Source organism: Lissotriton vulgaris, chromosome 7 (genome assembly GCF_964263255.1).
Source record: "Lissotriton vulgaris chromosome 7, aLisVul1.2, whole genome shotgun sequence".
Taxonomy (NCBI): Eukaryota; Metazoa; Chordata; class Amphibia; order Caudata; family Salamandridae; genus Lissotriton; species Lissotriton vulgaris.
The window spans coordinates 18,932,941-18,954,735 of record NC_141695.1 but is presented as its reverse complement, the minus strand read 5'-3'; the positions used below and the strand labels follow the sequence as shown (position 1 = coordinate 18,954,735).

Here is a 21,795-nt window from a genome sequence, read left to right as displayed (position 1 = left end):
ATCTCGCACTCGCGAAATTACAAAAATTGCAATTCTGCACAAGAAATCTACTAGCAAGCAGCATAGACCTTCTGAAAATGATTATTTTTATCAGAATAACTCCTCAGGTTGACATTTGCCTGCACTTTTTTAGATTTGAGGCCTTTTGATTTTCTTTGGATAACTTTTGGATTAGAAATCAACTTTCTCATATAAGCTTGGTGGGGCATTAAAGTTGCTGTAATGCTGCTCTGCAGAAAAACGAGTTTTGCAAAAGTGAAAGCAGGTTCAAAAGTTCAAACTCATCATTAGTAACCGTTCCCTGTAGTGCTTCCTGACAAGGGCCCCTCCAGAGTTCAGTTGCTAGTTGCAACAATTGAATGACCCTGCTCTGACCCTCACAGCAGGCTCATAGAATAGCTACAAGTAGGCCACAAAGGTCCTGGAGAAAAAAATGCACTGCAACAGAAAGCAAATTACAGATAAGGAAGTAGGTGCCAGACTGGAATTTTAAAACAGTGACACATTAATAAATCAACCCCAAATTAATTCATGTCAGTTGAAGCAGGCAGGTGTGCTTGCTTTCCCCCCCTCATAATCTACAGTGATGATGAACCAGAGGGTGGCATAAGGCATTGATGTACCAGAGGGTGGCATGGGTGAAACAGAGGAGGCAGGGGTGAAACAGAGGGTGCTGGGAACCTGTGATGATGAACCAGACGTAGAAACAACATAATCGTGACCGTTGCGAGCCGACATGTAAGTTCGCAATTGCGAACTGTTACAAAACCCTCGTGAATTGTCAGAAATCCTTGTGAACTGGCAGAAATCCTTGCGGACACAAAAAAAAATCCGCAAATTTGCGAGAATTCGCGGATTTTGCGAATTGCGAGTTCGCAAATTCGCAAAATTCGCGAACGCCAGATTCGCAAAATTCGCCCATGCTTACTGATAATGCACTACCTTCATTCTCATGGACATATAATGTAAAGGGCTTACTGTAGTCGGGGGTACCCAACACAGGAGCCAAACACAATGCATTGCGCAGTTCGGAAAAACTTTTCTGACACTCTTCAGACCACGGAATGGGATTCGGTGTATCTTTACAAGTTAATGCCACCAAAGGTTTGGCCAACAATGAGAAATTCGGTATCCATTGCCTAAAATATGATGTAATGCCCAAGAAAGCACGCACTTCTATCTGTGTCCTTGGTACACTCAGATTCGCAATTGCCTGAATTCTTTCTGGGGTCAGTTTCCTTCCCTCCTTCGATAAGAGGTGGCCTAAGTAGGTTACTTCTTCTCGACAATATTGTAACTTTGAGAGGGACACTTTGTGATGAAAATCAGACAAATGACGCAACAATGACACCGTAGCCTCTTTACAAATCTCCTCCGTATCTGCAGCTAAAAGCAAATCGTCGACGTACTGAACAAGCATAGCGCCATCAGGTAAAACAATCGTGTCAAGCTGTGTTTTCAGAGCCTGGCTATATATTGATGGACTTTCGCAATAGCCTTGAGGAGCGCGTTTGAAGCAGAAACTTCAGCCTCCTAAACTGAAACCAAAAATATCTCTGCTCTCCTCGGCAGTCGGGATCCTGAAGAAAGCATTCTTCAAGTCAATCACCGAGAACCAAGTGGCTAAAGCTGGAATCATTGTCAATAGGGTAGTGATGTCAGGGACAACTGGAAACTGTGGCACAACTATTTTATTCACCTCCCTAAGGTCAATCACGAACCTATAAACAGGTGGTTGGGAAGGATCAGTACGCTTCAAAACAGGCAGAACCGGACTATTACAAATGTTGCCTCTCGTCTCTTCGATCACATCCTTATCTATCAGGTCATAGATGATCGCCAACAACGCTTTTTCACCTTCGCTAGATATTTTGTACTGGGGAATGCGCGGCATTCTAACGTTGGCTTTCAATGTCACGCCGTATGGTGATATTTTCAAAAGACCTACATCATTAGGACCAGTAGCCCAAAGAGTATCCGGAAGGGAAGACAATTCTGTTTGGAGTTTATCCTTACATAGATAGATCGTTTACCTAGTGTTAGTTGTACTCCTGAAGGAGAACAATACAGAGTCGCATATAATCTTTTCAACAGATCCAATCCCAACAAATTCTCGCCGCAACCTGTTTTAAGAATAAGGGGTGCTTCGAATTCACAAGGTCCAACAGAAAGAGACATAGAACTAGAAATTGGGTTCCTAACCGGGGCGCCAGAAAAACCTACTGAAATATTCATTTCGCCAGACAAAGGTGCTCCAGGGAGTTTTGAGTAAGGGTGGGCGTAAAATCCGTTTTGCGGGCGAATTTGCGGATTTTCCGCGATTTCGCGATCCGCGAATCTCGCGAAATCGCGGTATTATCCGCAAATCAGTGGGGATGAATTTTAAGCCAAGCAAGGGTTACAGCAGCAGGTGCAAAAGTTGAACCTAATTTCTTTGTAACCTTTTACAAAAGGGTTACAAACAAATTAACTTCAACTTGGACACCTGCTGCTAATTGCTTCCTGGTGCCTCGTTGCCTACTTGCAACATTCTCTGACCCTGCTCTGACCCTTGAAGCAGGGTCAGAGAATAGTTACAAGTAGGCAACGAGGCACCTGTCCAAGGAATTAAACCTCATCAGGAAGCACTTACAGATATAAAAAACAGGAAGAAGGGAGAGGATGGCAAATACACCCATTTTGAGTTGTCAGGAGGGGTTAAACTAAAAGAGACCTTTACAGCACAATTTTCATATGCATTTTGCTAAAAATAAAAAGCTGTATGTTCTATAGGGGCAACTCAGGAATCTGGCCCTTCAGAGATCCGGCCCCTCTTTCTTTCTCTCGTTCTCTCTCTCCCTCTCTCTTTCCCTCTCTTTCTCTATCTATCTATCTATCTATCTATCTATCTATCTATCTATCTATCTATCTATCTATCTCTCTCTCCCTCTCCCATAAACGACTGCATGGGTAACTTCGCTATGCAAGCGGCTCGCGAAGACGCAAAAATCCCCGCGAACACGCAAAAAACCCACCGAACACGCAAAAAACCCCGCGAACGCGCAAAAAGACAAAAATCCGCAAATTCGCACAAATTCACGAATTTTGTGGATCGCGAATTCGCAAATCCGCAAATTCGCGGATCGCGAATTCGCAAAATTCGCCCATGCTTAGTTTTGAGTGCATAATAGAACTCTTTGTAGCACCAGTATCCAACAGGAAAGGTTCTGACACACCTGATGTAATCACCTCCACATAAGGTCCGTTCTGATCTACTGGAACTGAAACAACTCCCTCTCTTTGTCCATGGCTGTCCTAGCAATCATTGCCTACCATATTTTCATTTTCCGCATAGTAATCATCAGCATAATACTGATCCGTCCTGCCAGGCGCGTTATTCTGTTGATCAAAACTGTTTATTGAATTCTGCCGTGGGAACGGACGTGCGCTTTGTGGGAACGCACCGCGTCCCCTACCTCTAGGCACCTGTTGAACACCGCGACCTCGCACACCTGTGGCGCCATTCGTACGTTGTAACAAAACCGGGCAACTATTCTTAAAATGACCTTCCTCTTTACAATACGCACACTGATTGGGACCATACGGTAAACGCTGTTGAGAAGACTCGTTCCTTTGCGAGTTTCTCGAATATTGTTGAGGCTGCTGATAATTGCACTGCTTATTAGTGCGGGGTGGATACGCTTGCTTGCTCTGTCCTTCCGCAGCGCCGGGACGCCCCTTTGCTGAGGCAGCCGTGCGCTATATAAATCACTATAGCATAGCATAGCATAGCATAGCAGCAGAACTTTAGTTTTTAATTCTTTAGTCTTTTTATCCACTTTCTCTAACTCATCCTTGCGTCTATTTTCATAGTACTGGGCTGTAGCTAAAATCTGCGCTGACGTTGAGACGGCCCAAGCACTCTCGGAATCCTTCAACTTAGCACACAACTCCGGCAGTAGATTATGCACAAATTTGTCGACAAACAATCTCTGGCCACCTTCAGTAGCCATATCCTGACCGCTATGATCTACAAAAGTTTCTTCAAACCGCGTGACGAAATCAGACACCGCTTCGTCTTTCTTCTGCTTACATGCAGACAATTTATCCCAATTGACACGTAATTCAGGCATTAGGGTCTTCATATAAGTAATTATTCTACTAGGGAGTTCGGCAATTAAAGGCTCGGGTTTAGCGCCACCGACTTGTCTGTTATCTACAGCAGCAATATTAGCCCATGTATCACCTAACTCCTGATCGTGATCAGTGTGGCGAATCTTTCCCCATAAAGGCTGTGGAACCACGTTCCCAAACAGCATCTTTATATCGGCTAAGTTCATAATGCACGAGCTTGCAGTTTGTGACAATTCCTTATAATACCCTGCAGGATTCTTACGAGGATCAGGTAATGTCTGTTTGAGAGCCAAGACTTCAGATCTCTTCCAAGGAACATGTACCCAAACGCGCTGAAAATGCGGTGGAATGGCTGGATTAGCATTTGCGTCCCCTTCCCTCCAAACCGGAGGAACCTCTCTCATGGGGTACTGTTGCACCTTTTTCTTACCAGGTGCGTCACATCCAGACAGTGATCGAGAAGTGCCCCCTCTACCCTGATACGACAACAAGGTCAAAACCGCTCTCTCAACATCGGCGCCTACAATCATACCCTCCGCGAACTTGAACCGTACACGGCACAATTCAGACAGATCATGTTCTGGATCATTTCCTACCAGATCTTCCCGGAGAAGTACACACATCTGTTCAAAAACATATCTCTGCTTTGATGCTTCCCATTGACGGAAGACTTCTATGATAGACTCTTCATCATATCTTGCAGTGTCAACAACTCATTTACGCGCTAACCTATCTAGTAATTCTCTCTCCCGATAGTATGGCAGCTGACTCCGCAACTACCTTCGTTCTGTGCTAGGGGTCGTGTTAGGCGACCCAAAGAAAGGTGAGAAGAGGCCAGTAACAGTGTTGGACATTCTCTGTCGAATAGAAGGAGAAGCTGGCGGAAAGACAGGAGGAAGGACAGATTGAGGCAATGCAGAATTGGAGACAGACACGGAAGGAGTATCAGGATAAGTGGAGACAGACACGGAAGGAGTATCAGGATAAACAGTTGGAGCAGTAGGCAAAGTTGTAGGGAACACAGATGGAGTAGGTAGCAAAAGCGGCGGCCCTTGAGGGGGCTGCGCCGGGTTAGTCGGGACCAGCTGAAGAGGAGCTGGCGGTTGTGGTAGAACCTGTGGTCATACAATGGGGTGTTGCACAACCAAAGGTTGCTGAGGTGCAGTAGCACTCTGCACATTAGGAGATGGTGAACTTAGTAGATGAGACATTAAAGGGTCTTGATCAACTTTTTCTTTTAATTCTTGTCCTTTACGTGGCAAAACTGGGTAGCACTTGTCTACCGCTAACTTCCTACTTCTTAGCGTTTGTTCACTCTCCTGCTCTTCCTCATTATCTCTAAACGCAACAGCAGCTTGTACATTGACATACCTCGTTTATTTTTCTTTGCTAATTTTATTTCTTTCTGTTTGGCTTCTTTGCGCCATATGCGAAAAGAGTCAAACATTGCCGGCCGGGCTTTCTTCTTAAAAAGTTTAACCTCTAGATTATCCAAAATCTCTGTGTCAAAACTACCATATTGAGGCCATTTTAGAACACCGTCCTTTCTGGTGTATCGGATCCATACTTCATTATATGTGATGGGGCCTATGCCGTGCTTCACATAGAGTTCATATGTTGGAGTTCCAATCGGAGGAACCGGACACGAGTCCTCCAATCGGGAATCCTTATTACAACCAAGACAAAACAAATTTCCAAGTCTGCTAAAACTAGGCATCTTCGCTCTCTAGTCTAGCTTCAAACTTCTAAGGATGATCGAATACGATAGCCTCGTGAATACACGAGTCCTTCGGTTTTGGCATTTGCAAGTTCCAATACAAAATAATCCCGAAGGATACCAAGAACTAAGAATCAAACTAAGGACTGGGAGACGCTCCGCTTATACTTAACTGAGGTATCGATGACGTCACCAGAAGACTCGTCTATCGTTTCACTCTACAAATCATCAAGGGTCCAAAACAGGGCGATAGTCAGGGCAGCAGTCCTTCGTAGCCGTCGGGACACAGGGAACCTCGCTGCAAAGACCTTTGGAACCACGTCAACATAAAGGGGTCACTGAAGTGGCTGGCCGTCCTCCGGAATTTTCACACGAAGCTCCTCACGAACCTCTGGCTTGGACCGGTACCGCTGAAATCGCCCCACTGTAGGCGCCAACTGGAGTACCGGGTTTTTATGGACCCGGCGGTGCCAGGGAGAACACTTGAAAACTCCGAGTCCTTCCTGTTTCAGACCACAGAAACACTGAGTCTTCTAGGTGAAGTCAAAGATCGTATTTATTGGCTGCAACCAGTAACAGATATCCTAGAAGTACATCGGCATGTATGTTCTCAGGAGACTGCTCGAAATACAAAGCCAGCCTTCGTATTTCATACAAGATAATGAGCTTCGGGCATGAATTCCTTATTTTACAGTAGGACCATACAAATATTTTTACTACAAAGAAAAAGCAGAGTCATAATGACAAGCACATATTTAAGTTTGTCCAGCCCGTAATTGATTACCCGGCAAGACCAAGTATCTTCATCAGATATCGACGGACCCCAATAAAATCGGGCACCTCCTCCTCGTAAAGCGGGTCATAAAGCAAGAAACAGGGACAGGTGTGTGTAAGATTAGGCATGGTTTGTGTGCGATGAAAGGTTTATGATATGTTGTACCTTGATACTCATCTTGCTCGGCCACTGGGGAAGGACCTGGCCGAACAGGTTTGGCTTCGGGCAGAGGAGTCCGTTTGCCCAGGTCACAGAGGAGTCAGCTAAAGTGTACTGTAGCAGGGTTTCCGTTCTCCCACAGAACTGTGCATAGAGATCTAGAACCTTAGTGAATTAGGATGACCCAAAACTCACCTTAGTATCAGAAATCCCCTTACCGAGCTACCTACAGTGTCTCATTGGTCATAACGAATTCCCAATGACTTAGACAAACCAGAACATGAACTTATGTTACCTCAGGAATCGTGGAACACATGAACACTCTTTCGCTCTATAATCATTTCAAACCAGAACGTGGAGTAAAGAGGACACGTGCATATTTGAAATATTTATTAATCAATGCAATGTTCTCAAACGCAGTATCTTATACAATACTAACAAACAGATTATAAGTATCAAAGTTATTAGCATAGTTACTAGTCCATACTACGCGAACGGTGATAGCATGTTATAATGCTGAAACTAATAGGAATTAACAACCCCTATTTCTCACCTCCCTATTTAGCATATTATATTATATTATGAAGGTCTCTTTTGCATTTTAGCAGGGCGGGCCCATACCTCTAAATGTCAGGATGAGAGGATCACATCATCAGCTAACAGCTCTCTGCATGCGAAGAATCTTCAAGTGTGTTCTGCATTTCCTGTAACTCTATCTTAAACCCGCGTAGAGTCCAATATTGGCAGCAACTGTATTTATGTTATGTCTAATGTGGTGCGAAGATCAGACCTCCCAGCAAACTTGTATCGAGTTATTCTTAGAGGTTTTAGCACTCACTGTTCAGACAGTGTACCAAGCAAAACTGATATCAGAGTAATTACATATTATTCTCAAATAAATCACATCGCGCTTCTAGATTGAAAGCTACAACAACAAGTATGTGTCGTGTGCAAAACTGAAGCCGAAGGAAAAATGGCTTTTAAACATGTAATAAGCTCATGCTAACTTAACACAATATATGTAATGAAGTATCTATATGACAGTACGTGTCCTTTGGACCAGGTTTTGGCTTCTAGTCATTTTGACTATGTGAGGGCAATCACAAAATGGATGCCGTTCACAAAACGGAACCCGAGGGTTCGGAACGGAAATGCTGGTTTCAGGGTGATCCCGTCACTCGATCGTGATGGAAATGCTCATGTCTGTTGCTTAAATCATTACCGGTTCGCTGGTACCAAAATCGTCATGGTGCGACGATGTTTTATGACACGGGTCCAGAATTTTCAGTACCACACCTTATGATGATTTGGTTGTAAGTCAACCTTATAGACCAGCTATCCTAGGCTAAACTCTGAAAGGCATGTGAAGCAAGCTGTTTTACCATATACAACCCCCTTGAATACCAAATGAAAGGACACCACACAGATATATATTGAAAATATATATATATATTTATTAACTACAAATATCCCCTATACTCCTTTTGAGCACAGAAGCACAAGCGTTAAAACAAAACACAGTTTAAAATACACAAAAGTTGCACAATATGGATGAGCCCTAGGGGCCACCTAAACCATATACTAAGAAAGTGGTATAAGAGATACCAATCGAAAAGGAAGTAGGCCTAGGGACTTGGGAATCGCTGGAGCTGATCGGGACTAGCAGTGACTAAGTCGGGAAAGGCCCGCGGGACTCAGGTGCAGTGTTTAAAGTGCGCGCATTCACCAATGTATTGTCTATGGTGCGTAAAAGTTACAAAGTTAGTGTTTTAGGAACCTTCTGAGTGACCTATAAGGATGAAACTTAAGACACAGGCCCTAGAGGTGTGTACCAGTGTGTAGGTATGGGCGGAAAATCCGTTTCGCTCGCGGATTTTGCGGATTTTCGGGAAATTCGCAATCCGCGAGATTCGCGAATCTCCCGCAAAATCCGCAAATCCGCGAGCAGCGGATTTTGCTCGCACTGCTCGCACTGTTCGCGTGAGTTCGCGCCCCGCGAATAAGTGCTAAATTGCAGAAATACGATCTTAGCAAAACTGAAACTACTTACCAGGTTCAAAAGTTCAGGCTCATCATTAGTAGCCATTTCCTGTAGTGCTTCCTGAGGGGCCCCTCCAGAGTTCAGTTGCCAGTTGCAACTATTATGTGACCCTGCTCTGAACCTCAGAATAGTTACACATATGCCACAAAGGTCCTGAATTACAGCTAAGGGAGACAAGCAGGAGCCAGGCTGGAAGTTAAAATCCATTAATCAGCCCCTAATTCATTATTGTCAGTTGGGGCAGGGCAGGTGTTGTAACTAATTTTGCAACAATGAAAGCACTTAGCAAGTGCAAAAGATCACTAATCAGGGCGCACTAAGGAAGCAGGTGCCAGCTAAAAAAATATTCTGTGACACATTAATCAGCCCCAAATTAATTCAGGTCACTTGAGGCAGGGAAGGTGTGCTTTGCTTTGCCGAAAATAATGTACACTGGACAACCAGAGGGTGTGGTGATGAAACAGAGGGTGGCATGGGTGGGCCAGAGGGTGGCATGAGTAGTCAGAGAGTGGCAGTGGTGACAGAGAGTGGCAGTGATGAAGAAGAGTGTCCCAAACAGGCTGGACATGTAGAAACAACAAGTTCGCAAAACTTGCGACCCGACAGGTAAGTTCGCAAATTGCGAAATTGTAAAAACCCTCGCGAACTGGCAGAAACACGGGCGAACACAAAAAAAAAAAATCCGCAAATTCGCGGGAATTCGCAGATTTTGCGGATTGCGAGTTCGCAAATCCGCAAAATTCACGAACGCGAGATTCGCAAAATTCGCCCATGCTTACCAGTGTGGCTACACCGGCGTTGATGAGTTACCTCACCCACAGGAAGCGGGTGCACAGGTGCGAAGTAGTGTCGGGTTTCGTCATGCAGGTCGATGGTGCTTGGAGCTGAAGATGCTGCAGGCGGCTCGATGTGAAGAGTTCCGGTGGATCCAAGGGTGGATCTGAAGTGGTGAAGACCTGAAAGCAGAGGGGACAATGTTCAAAGTCACTAGCCAGTGACTACCGTGGAACCAGATTGAAACCAGGCGATGTCGGGTGCAAACAGGTGATGAGGTGTAGCTTCTCTCTGCAGCCACGTGGACACGAAGAGGTCGAGGACGTCCAGGAGTTAATCATGAGCTGTCCCACGCAGGCTTCTCGCTGTTGGCATTGTCGGAAACTTGATTGGAGCAAACAGGCCTTGGCTAATGCAAGCCACGCAGGAACCGAAAAAGGCTTATCACTCGAACCAGCAAGGTCAGAGCGGGTGCTCCCTTTTACAGGAGCGAGGGCAAGTCTGGAGCAACCAGATCCGCAGTGTAGATTGTAGGTTTCATTGCCAAGATGGCCGCTGACCACGTGGCAAGTGGCCGGGATGGCGCATCAAGTGGCATGATGCAAAAGGGCCCCACGCAGAACGTGGAGATGCTGGGGGGCTGATCTTCGGTGTAAAGGCTGCTCGGTGGTGGGGCTTCTCAATCCCCAAAGCAGAGCGTCGAGGGTGCCTCGGATGCTGCGCAGTCAGGTTTTCGGGGGTCTTCTGAGATGTCTGGTCCCACGTCTCTCGATGCCTCCACGGGTCCCTTGTTTGCAAGGACTGTGGATAAGGCGGTGAGAAGTCTGGTAGTCTGGGTCTCGCCAGGCTCTGGGCTCGGGCTCCGGCGGGAGGCGGCGGCAAAGCAGATGTCGAGTTGCTGGATGGTGCCTGTGTTCACAGGGTGGCCACTCCTTGGCCACAAGGGTGATGCTCTTCAGTCTTCTGTGCAGCAGAATGTCGAAGTCCGGCGTCTTCTTAGTTTAAAGTTGATTTCAGGATGATATGAGGTGATACTGCACTGCTCCCACTCTTATTCCCAATCTGAGGGGTGGATCACCTGCTAGGTCCCTCCTCTGGGTGGGACCAGGAAGGGGGGCGGTTACACCCCCTTTCCTTTGTCCAGCTCCTCGCCAGGCCTGGGTCTAGAGAGTCGCAGGACCGGTTTGGACTGGCTTATGCACGGGGACACCGTGTGTGCCCCGGGCATGTCTGATTCTATTCAGCCCTGTCCTACCCAATACACAAAATCCTGTCTGGGGTGTAGCTCGCACCTCCCAAGGCAGGAAACCCTTTGTCCAAGCCTCCCTCGCTGGAAGGACTCCCTGCAGCAGGAGGTCAGACTTGTGTCTGTGGTGGCAGCATCCATTTTGTGATGCTGAGGCTCTGGTTAATTTTAACCGGGGTTAAGGCTATGTACATGTCGTGCCCCTCTAGAAGGGTGGAATGCTATCTCCGTCGACAGAACTGTCGAGGGGATAGTATTCCAAATCGTATGACACCTTACTCGACATGTTTTGATAAAGCCAAACCAAAGTTAGCATATAACCGCAAGGATTATAATGCACTTAAGAGTATATGGTATGGCAATATCCCGGAACAGCTAAGGGAGTTGTTCCCGACAGCTGCAGACAGGCTCAGCTCCTGCTAGAGCACCATCTCACATGAAACCACGCACTCTGCCCCCAGGATTGCAGGGGCCTTCCATAGGAATGGCTTATAGGTTAACATGTGTCCAGTTAAGGTTAGATGTAGGGATACTATATCTAAGCAAGAGGTGATTACACCAATTTACCCCAGCTCAGTGATCAGCCAGTTGTGTCAAATATGGAGGCCATGCCAGGGGTGGCACAATACATGCTGCAGCCCCTGGTAGGCCTTGGATGCACCTATGCCCTGGGTACCGGGGCCTATAAGGTGAACCAGTATCCAATTCGTAATGCACCTAGTGTGCCTTGGCATCAATTTAGAGAGAGAACAGCAGATTGTGGGTCTGATTAGCAGGCCCACAGCCACATTAAGTCATAAACCAGTAAAGCAAAAAGCAAAAATTTGGGGTGACCATAGGATAGCAGACCCTACTCTCCTACAATCAGCATCTGGGATGGAGGGAGCATCAGCACCTGGTGTGGAGGGAGCATCATCACCTGGGGAGGAGGGAGCATCATCATCTGGGGTGGAGGGAGCATCAGCACCTGGGGTAGATGGAGCATCAGCACCTGGGGTGGATGGAGCATCAGCTCCTGGGGTGGAGGAAGCATCTGCACCTGGGGTGGAGGGAGCATCAGCATCTGGGATGGAGGGAGCATCAGCTCCTGGGGTGGAGGGAGCATCAGCACCTGGGGTGGAGGGAGCATCATCACCTGGGGTGGATGGAGCATCAGCACCTGGGGTGGATGAAGCATCAGAATCTGGGGTGAAGGGAGCATCAGCACCTTAGGTGGAGGGAGCATCAGCAGCAGTGGTGGAGGGAGCATCAGCAACTGGGGTGAATGGAGCATCAGCACCTGGGGTGGAGGGAGCATCTGCACCTGGGGTGGAAGGAGCATCAGCACCTTAGTTGGAGGGAACATCAGCAGCAGGGGTGGAAGGAGCATCAGCACCTGGGGTGGAGGGAGTATCAGCACCTTAGGTGGAGGGAGCATCAGCACCAGGGGTGGAGGGAGTATCAGCACCTTAGGTGGAGGGAGCATCCGAGCTTTAGGTGGAGGAAGCATCAGCATCTGGGGTGGAGGGAGCATCAACACCTGGGGTGGAGTGAGCACCAACACGTGGGGTGGAGAGAGCATTGGCACCTGTGATGTGTGCAGGACAGTGACTGTCTGAGGTCACACAGTGTGTCATTAACTTTCTCTCCTCTCTTTGCAGTGCTGGGGTCTCTGGGTGGGACAGTGACTTGTCTGAGGTCACACAGTGTGTCATTAACTCTCTCTCCTCTCTCTGCAGTGCTAAGGTCTCTGGGTGGGACAGTGACTTGTCTGAGGTCACACAGTGTGTCATTAACTCTCTCCTCTCTCTGCAGTACTGGTGTCTCTGGACAGGACAGTGACTTGTCTGAGGTCACACAGTGTGTCATTAACTCTGTCTCTTCTCTCTGCAGTGCTGGGGTCTCTGGGTAGGACAGTGACTTGTTTGAGGTCACACAGTGTGTCATTAACTCTCTCTCCTCTCTCTGCAGTGCTGGGGTCTCTGGGTGGGACAGTGACATGCCTGAGGTCACACAGTGTGTCATTAACTCTCTCTCCTCTCTCTGCAGCGATGGGGTCTCTGGGTGGGACAGTGACTTGTCTGAGGTCACACAGTATGTCATTAACTCTCTCTCTTCTCTCTGCAGTGCGGGGGTCTCTGGGTGTGACAGTGACTTATCTGAGGTCACACAGTATGTCATTAACTCTCTCTCCTCTCTCTGCAGTGTGGGGGTCTCTGGGTGTGACAGTGACTTGTCTGAGGTCACACTGTGTGTCATTAACTCTCTCACTTCTCTCTGCAGTGCTGGGGTCTCTGGGTGGGACAGTGACTTGTCTGAGGTCACACAGTGTATCATTAACTCTCTCTCCTCTCTCTGCAGCGCTGGGCGGGACAGTGAATTGTCAGAGGTCACACAGTGTGTCATTAACTCTCTCTCCTCTCTCTGCAATGTTGGGGTCTCTGGTGGGACAGTGACTTGTCTGAGGTCACACAGTGCGTCATTAACTCTCTCTCCTCTCTCTCCAGTGCTGGGGTCTCTGGGTGGGATAGTGACTTGTCTGAGGTCGCACAGTGTGTCATTAACTCTCTCTCTCTCTCTCTCTCTCTCTTTCTGCAGCTCGGGGGTCCCTGGGTGGGACAGTGACTTGTCTGAGGTCAAACAGTGTGTCATTAACTCTCTCTTTCCTCTCTATGCAGTGCTGTGGTCTCTGGGTGGGACAGTGACTTGTCTGAGGTAACACAGTGTGTCATTACCTCTCTCCTCTCTCTGCAGTGCTGGGTCTCTGGGTGGGACAGTACTTGTCGGAGGTCACACAGTGTGTCATTATTTCTCTCTCCTCTCTCTGCAGAGCGGGGGTCTCTGGGTGGGACAGTGACTTGTCTGAGGTCACACAGTGTGTCATTAACTCTCTCCCTACAGTGCTGTGGTCTCTGGGTGGGACAGTGACTTGTCTGAGGTCACACAGTGTGTCATTAACTCTCTCTCTCTCTGCAGTGCTGGGGTCTCTTGGTGGGAGAGTGACTTTTCTGAGGTCACACAGTGTGTCATTATCTCTCTCTCTCTCTCTGCAGCGCTGGGGTCTCTGGGTGGGACAGTGACTTGTCTGAGGTCACACTGTGTGTCATTAACTCTCTCCCTGCAGTGCTGTGGTGTCTGGGTGGGACAGTGACTTGTCTGAGGTCACACAGTATAGAAAATGGCATGATCTCTGACGCAGAGAGCATAAGGTTCTCCATCCAACTCTCTCCTAATTACTCGCTGTCAGGGCTGCTGATTTATCGACCTCCGGGTGGGGTCAAGCAGTTCATTAGTTCCCTGCTGGAGACAGCACTGACACTGGCAGCCTCAGTCCCCAATTTCCTTCTTCTAGGAGATCTTAATCTCCATTTGGGAGACAAGGTGGCTACTGATCTTACACAATAATGAACCCACGCATCTGAAGGGCCATTTATTGGAACCTCTATTTTCAAAAATTCCACTTCTGAAGGCTTCACCGCCATGCCCCCTCCCCTGGTCAGACCACTTTCTTATTCCTTTTAATTTGACAATCATGACGGAATCTAGGTCTGACTTTAAGGGCTCTATTCGATCCTCACATAGACCCTGGCCTAAACTGTCCCTTGATGGTCTTACCACTGCCCTTGAGCAATCTATTCCTGCCCCCCTCTCGAACCCCCTTGAAGCAGATCGTAGTTTCCACAACTGGCTACTAGGAGCACTGGATCTGGTGCTTCCCAAGAAGTGTAGTGCCAAGAAAAGTAATGGGTTTAAAAACCCTCGGTACACAACTGAACTTCGCGACCTTAGAAAAGTCTGTAAACGTCTGGAACGCGCCTGGCGTAAAGACTGGTCTACTAATAGTAAAGTCCCTTATCAGGAAGCCATGAGGGCATACAAGCTAGCCTGTAACCATACGAAAGCGACCTTTTATGAAGAGAGAATCAGGACTGCCTCCAATTCTTCAAGAGAAACATTTACTATAGTCAAGGAACTCTTGAACACCCCCTCTCCTTCATTGCCACAATCTTCGAGCAGAGCACGGTGCAATGAACTTGCACATTTCTTTGACAATAAGGTCAGAAAAATCCTACAAAGTATCCCTCTCAGTGCTCTTCCCTCTGAGTCCTTAACGCAGGTCGTGAGTGGTGTGAGCCCTCTGTGGGAAGTTATCACTCCCATAACTGAGGAACACTTCCGCAAAGAATTAGCTAATCTCAAAAGTGGCTCCCCATCTGACCCTATGCCCATCCATATTCTTAAGCGGATTGCACATACCATCTCCCCGCGGGCCACGGACCTTCTGAACGCCTCCTTCGGCGGTGGGGAAGTTCCCCCCAGCTGGAAGAAGGCGATGGTTAAGGCTCTACCTAAAAAGTCGGGACTTGACCTTGACGATCTGGCGAATTTTCGCCCAATTTCTTTGCTGCCAGGCCTGAGCAAAATTGCAGAAAAGGTTGTCAATCGCCAGTTGTCCTCGTTCCTAGAAGGTCATAACCTGCTCAAGAACTCGCAAACAGGCTTTCCCCCTGGGCAGGGCACTGACTATGCCCTGATTGCAGTAGTAGAGGAAGCCAGACGCATTCTGGATGCAGGAGGCTCCGCAGCTGTGGTCCTCCTTGACCTCAGCGTGACATTTGATACTGTCAACCATGGTATCCTCATTCAGCGCCTTACTAGGATGGGAATATCCGGCCAGGCTCTAAGCTGGATGACTTCCTTTCTGAATGGTCGATCCTACCAGGTCTGCGATGGCATGGACCTCTCCAAGTCGATCTCCCTCCAGTGTGGAGTCCCGCAGGGCTCCTCGTTGAGCTCGACTCTTTTTAAAATCTATATGGCCCCACTGGAGGATGTGGTTTCACCTTTCGGGGTGAAAATAGTGACCTATGCGGACGACACCCAGCTTGTTGTCTCGCTATCCCACCATGAAAAAGCGGCAGAAAGATTCAGGTGCTGTCTGACAGGTATCATGGCGTGGATGACAGAATCACAGTTGAAACTCAATGGGTCCAAAACGGAACTTATGATGTTGGGTAACCTCTCCACCTCCCTTCCCAAAACCATGTGGCCCCCCTGTCTGGGGGAGGCGCCCCAACCCAAGAATGAGATTAAGAGCCTGGGGGTATGGCTGGAGCCCGACCTGACGTTCAGAGTACAAACTAAGAAAGTGGCAGGGATCTGCTATGGTCTGTTACGCTCTGTCCGGAAGGTGTTGCCTCTTCTTCCCTTTAGCTCTAGGAAACTTTTGATCCAGGGGCTTATACTTACTAGGTTGGACTATAGCAACGCCTTGCTGCTCGGTGCCCCTGAATCAGCCATTAACTCCCTTAAGCGAGTACAAAATGCGGCGGCCAGAGTACTGACCGGCACGGCGAAAAGAACTTCGGCCAAACCCGCTCTCAGAGCACTCCATTGGCTCCCCATCCGGGAGAGAATTAAATTCAAGGCCCTTTCCATCGCCTTTAAGTCTCTCCAGGGAATGGGCCCCCCTATCCTCAGGGACCTTATATGCCCCTACAAATCCACCCGTGCCCTCCGCTCTGACGGGAGCAATTTATTGACCATCCCCAGAGTGAGGAGAGCACGTTCAGGAGGTCAGAGGTTCTCTGTGAATGTTGCCAAGACCTGGAATGATCTTCCTGCTGCCCTCCTCCTGGAACCCTGCTGTATGAGTCCGCTGTTTGAGGATCATGGAAGCTTGTGGTGTGTACTAGCGCTGGGACGCTCTTGGGCAGCCATGCGCTTAAGAAATCTATTTTCATTTCATTTCATTCACAGTGTGTCATTAACTCTCTCCTCTCTCTGCAGTGCTGGGGTCTCTGGGTGGGACAGTGACTTGTCTGAGGTCACAGAGTGTGTCATTAACTCTCTCTCTGCAGCGCTGGGGTCTCTGAGTGGGACAGTGACTTGTCTTAGGTCACACAGTGTGTCATTAACTCTCTCTCTGCAGTGCTGGGGTCTCTGGGTGAGACAGTGACTTGTCTGAGGTCCCACAGTGTGTCATTAACTTTCTCTCCTCTCAATAAATTGCTGGGGTTTCTGGGTGGGACAGTGACTTGTCTTAGGTCACACAGTGTGTCATTAACTTTCCCTCCTCTGTAGTGCTGGTGTATCTGGGTTGGACAGTGACTTTTCTGAGGTCACACAGTGTGTCATTAACTCTCTCTCCTCTCTCTGCAGTGCTGGGGTCTCTGGGTGGGACAGTGACTTGTCTCAGGTCACACAGTATGTCATTAACTCTCTCTCCTCTCTCTGCAGTGCTGGGGTCTCCGGGTGGGACAGTGACTTGTCTGAGGTCACACAGTGTGTCAATAACTCTCTCCACTCTCTGCAGCGCTGGTGACTCTGGATCCAGACACGGCTGGTGAAGAGCTGATCCTGTCAGAGGACGGGAGACGTGCGACATGGACAGACGGACCTCAGCCCCTGCCGGACAGTCCCAAGAGAATCAGTAACTGTCCCTGTGTGCTGGGGCGGGAGGGGATCACCACAGGGAGACATTACTGGGAGATGCAGGATGAGCGGGGGTGGGGTTTTGTGGGGGTCGCAGGGGAGAGTCTGGGAAGGGAGACCATGGGGTGTATTGTGGGCGTGGTCCTGGATGTGATGCGGATGGATGGTGCTTGGTACCAGGCTCTTGCCTTCTTTCCCTCCCCCAACGCTACCCGTTCGCCCCTGAAGCTGGGGGTGTACCTGGACTATGAGAGGGGGCGGCTGTCCTTGTACAATGCAGACACCTGGAAGCATCTCTGCACCAACTATGGCCCCTTCACCGGGGGGGTGCACCCCTTCTTCGTGGTATGGCCAGAAGCAGACCTCCACCTGGTGTAATAGAGCCCCTCCCCCGGCCCCCACCAGGGAGGGGGAAGCAGGAGATCTCCCCGAGGGGGTTGGAATGGGAGATGTCTCTGAGGGAGGGGAAGCGGGAGATGTCTCTGAGGGAGGGGGGAGCGAGAGATCTCCTCAAGGGAGGGGGAGCTTGAGATATCTCACCGTCTTAGCGCTGTGTTGCTGTTCCTCACCTTCTTAGTGCTGTGTTGCTGTGCCTCACCTTCATAGTGCTGTGTTGCTGTGCCTAACCTTCTTAGCGCTGTGTTGCTGTACCTCACCTTCTTACCGCTGTGTTGCTGTGCCTTACCTTCTTAGCGCTGTGTTGCTGTACCTCACCTTCTTACCGCTATGTTGCTGCGCCTCACCTTCTTACCACTGTGTTGCTGTACCTCACCTTCTTAGGGCTGTGTTGCTGCGCCTCACCTTCATAGCACTGCATTGCAGCGCCTCACCTTCTAAGCGCTGTGTTGCTGTGCCTCACCTTCATAGCACTGTGTTGCTGCGCCTCACCTACATAGCGCTGTGTTGCTGCGCCTCACCTTCTCAGCTCTGTGTTGCTGTGCCCCACCTTCTTAGCGCTGTGTTGTTGTGCCTCACCTTCATAGCGCTGTGTTGCTGCACCTCACCTTCATAGCGCTGTGTTGCTGTGCCTCCCATTCATAGTGCTGTGTTCCTGCACTTCACCTTCATAGTGCTGTGTTGCTGCGCCTCACCTTCATAGCTCTGTGTGGCTGCGCCCTACTTTCTTACCACTGTGTTGCTGTACCTCACCTTCTTAGCGCTGTGTTGCTGTGCCTCACCTTCATAGCAATGCGTTGCAGCACCCCACCTTCTTAGCGCTGTGTTGCTGTGCCTCACCTTCATAGCGCTGTGTTGCTGCGCCTTACCTTCTTAGCGCTGTGTTGCTGTGCCTCACCTTCACAGCGATGTGTTGCCGTGCCTCACCTTCTTAGCACTGTGTTGCTGCTCCTCACCTTCATAGCGCTGTGTTGGTGTGCCTCCCATTCATAGTGCTGTGTTCCTGCACCTCACCTTCATAGCGCTGTGTTGCTGCGCCTCACCTTCATAGCGCTGTGTTGCTGCTCCTCACCTTCATAGCGCTGTGTTGCTGCACCTCACCTTCATAGTGCTGTGTTACTGCACCTCACCTTCATAGCGCTGCGTTGCTGTGCCTCCCATTCATAGTGCTGTGTTCCTGCACCTCACCTTCATAGCGCTGTGTTGCTGCGCCTCACCTTCAGAGCGCTGTGTTGTTGTGCCTCACCTTCATAGTGCTGTGTTGCTGTGCCTCACTTTCTTAGCGTTGTGTTGCTGTGCCTCATCTTCTTAGTGCTGTGTTGCTGCGCCTTACCTTCATAGCGCTGCACCTCCCCTTCTTGTTACTGTGTTGCAGCGCCTCACCTTCTTAGCACTGTGTTGCTGCGCCTCACCTTCCTAGCTCTGTGTTGCTGCGCCTCACCTTTCTAGCGCTGTGTTGCTGAGCCTCCACATCCTAGCTCTGTGTTGCTGTGCTTCACCTTCATAGAACTGTGTTGCAGCTCCTCACCTTCATAGCGATGTTTTGCTGCACCTCACCTTCTTAGGGCTGTGTTGCTGCGCCTCACCTTCATAGCGCTGTGTTGCTGCGCCTCACCTTCTTAGCACTGTGTTGCGGCGCCTCACCTTCATAGCTCTGTGTTGCTGTGGCTCACCTTCTTAGCGCGGTGTTGTTGTGCCTCACCTTCATAGCGCTGTGTTGCTGCACCTCACCTTCATAACACTGTGTTGCTGTGCCTCCCAGTCATAGTGCTGTGTCCCTGCACCTCACCATCATAGCGCTGTGTTTCTGCGACTCACCTTCATAGTGCTGTGTTGCTGCACCTCACCTTCTTACCACTGTGTTGCTGTACCTCACCTTCTTAGTGCTGTGTGGCTGTGCCTCACCTTCTTAGCACTGTGTTGCTGTGCCTCACCTTCACAGCGCTGTTTTGCCGCGCATCACCTTCTTAGCACTGTGTTGCTGCTCCTCACCTTCATAGCGCTGTGTTCCTGCGCCTCACCTTCATAGCACTGCATTGCAGCACCTCACCTGCTAAGCGCTGTGTTGCTGTGCCTCCCATTCATAGTGCTGTGTTCCTGCGCCTCACCTTCATAGTGCTGTGTTGCTGCGCCTCACCTTCATAGCACTGTGTTGCTGCTCCTCACCTTCATATTGTTGTGTTACTGCACCTCACCTTCATAGTGCTGTGTTCCTGCACCTCACCTTCATAGCGCTGTGTTTCTGTGCCTCACCTTCATAGCGCTGTGTTGCTGCGCCTCACCTTCATAGCACTGTGTTGCTGTGCCTCACCTTCATGTTGCTGTGTTGCTGCGCCTTGAAGAAAAGTGGAAAATGACTCACTCTCCCCACCAGGGATCTATCCAGCAGTTTGCATAATAAAGCAGGTAAGGAATTGACAGCCAATCTGTAAAATCAAAAGACATCTTTATTATAATTAATTATGAGGCTTCGTCGTCCAACCGTAGTTTTACAATTGAAAGAGGGAGCCTGCCTGAGCTTTCTCAGGCAGGCTTTTTATACAAAAAGTTTGCCCCTAGGCTCACATTCTTGCTGTGTCACACATCATTGTAGGTCGCTCCCATGGTACCATAACAAAGCAGGCTATAATTATGAATTCCATTCTACTTGCCCAAACTGACCAACCCATCTTCCATCATGAACATATGTCAAACTTCACATATTTTCCTGTGCAGGCCGGAGAAGCTCACAATAGACTGGTTTCCTCCCCATCATATAAACAGTCACCTCCCCATTGTAAAAGCCCAGAAGCAGAGAAACAGAGCCAGGTGTGGAAGATAGAAATGTAGGATAAGGGATGCTTGTGGGTCATAAACAGGCATGGCTACTGTATTCGGCCTTCTAATCTTGCTCAGGCCAATGTACACAACAAGTTGCTCAGATCTTTAATATAGATTGACTAGAGGGCATGGACTGGTTTGGTGAGGCCAACATCACATAGGCAGATTCAGCCTGTTCAGGTCAAATGGGAGTCAGGAAGAACTCAAGCTAAGGAATACGTGTCCTTTAAGAATCATTGGCTCATGTATATGCCTATGTAAAGGGCAACAACTAAAATGGACGCTTGTTCACAACCTTGGAGCCTGTGGGCTCAGAATGAATTTGCCAATAACTCCTGCATGCATCATTGTATTGTGATGAAAATACACACACATATTAAACTTGCCATTTTCGTTTCTCTGATATCAAAATCATAGCAGAATAATGATATTTTAAACACAGGTTCAGATTTCACAGAACCTCAGACGCCCCTTTTGCCCTTACATAGGCAATAACTCAGTCTATGTTAGCAGCTGTGTCCAAAATCCGTTGTAAGCCTCTTGGAAGGCTTCTATTGTCCATCAAATCCGCTTCCATCATCTTCTTCCGCGTTGGGCCTCTCGATCCAGGCCTTTTCATACTCAGTAGGAGTGCCCTCCTGGAACACCCACAGTTCATTCAAAGTCTCAATGTCTTAAAACAAATGCACCAGTGTCTCTTCTCTGTGACACCTCAGGAAATGTGCTCTTTATTGATCAAGGGCACAAAACATCTCGTGCAGAAACAAGCACCACTGAAAATCAACCTCTCAAGATCAGTAGCTCCTTTCAGACTCCAACACTCATCATTTAGTGTCAGAGGACGATCAAGCTGCTCTTCTCATGGGCACCGGAATGTAGTGCCTTTTCCAAACTTGGATTCTCAGGTGCACTGCCTTTCTGCTGGAGCAAAGGGAAAAGAGGTGTGTGTGGGGAAAGGCCAAAAACTCAGGCCAAGGGGGTCAGGGGACCGCGCGCTGCCAGAGGTTCAAGCACATGACAGTTTGAACAAATTGCACAAAGTGGATGACAGTCCTGCCATCAAAAGCAGGGATCCTTCGCATCTTTGCACTGAACTTCTGAGGCAAAACACAAAATCAGCTCCTTTTTTCTTTTCTTTTTACAACGCCTTCTGATGAAACAAATGGCTTGCTTAGGAGGTACCACTGGAGGCATGCTGATGATCGCTGTCCATGCTGATGACCGCTGCCCACGCTGCTGATTGCTGTTCACGCTGCTGATTGCTGTTCACGCTGCTGATTGCTGTCAGGAATTGCAAGGCCAAGAAGTCTGTAGTCGTCTGCCATGTTTACTGATGGGGA

General features: G+C 48.8%; 1 protein-coding gene across 1 annotated transcript in view; it reads left to right on the top strand.

Annotated features, from left to right (window-relative positions):
* Positions 1-17,617, top strand: part of LOC147700541 (uncharacterized) — a 180,334-nt gene extending 162,717 nt beyond the window's left edge. Inside the window, exon 6 of the mRNA XM_086929119.1 lies at positions 17,121-17,617. Coding sequence (XP_086785245.1) covers positions 17,121-17,617 — 497 coding nt within the window. The remainder of the gene's footprint in view (positions 1-17,120) is intronic.
* The last annotated feature ends 4,178 nt before the right edge of the window (positions 17,618-21,795 follow it).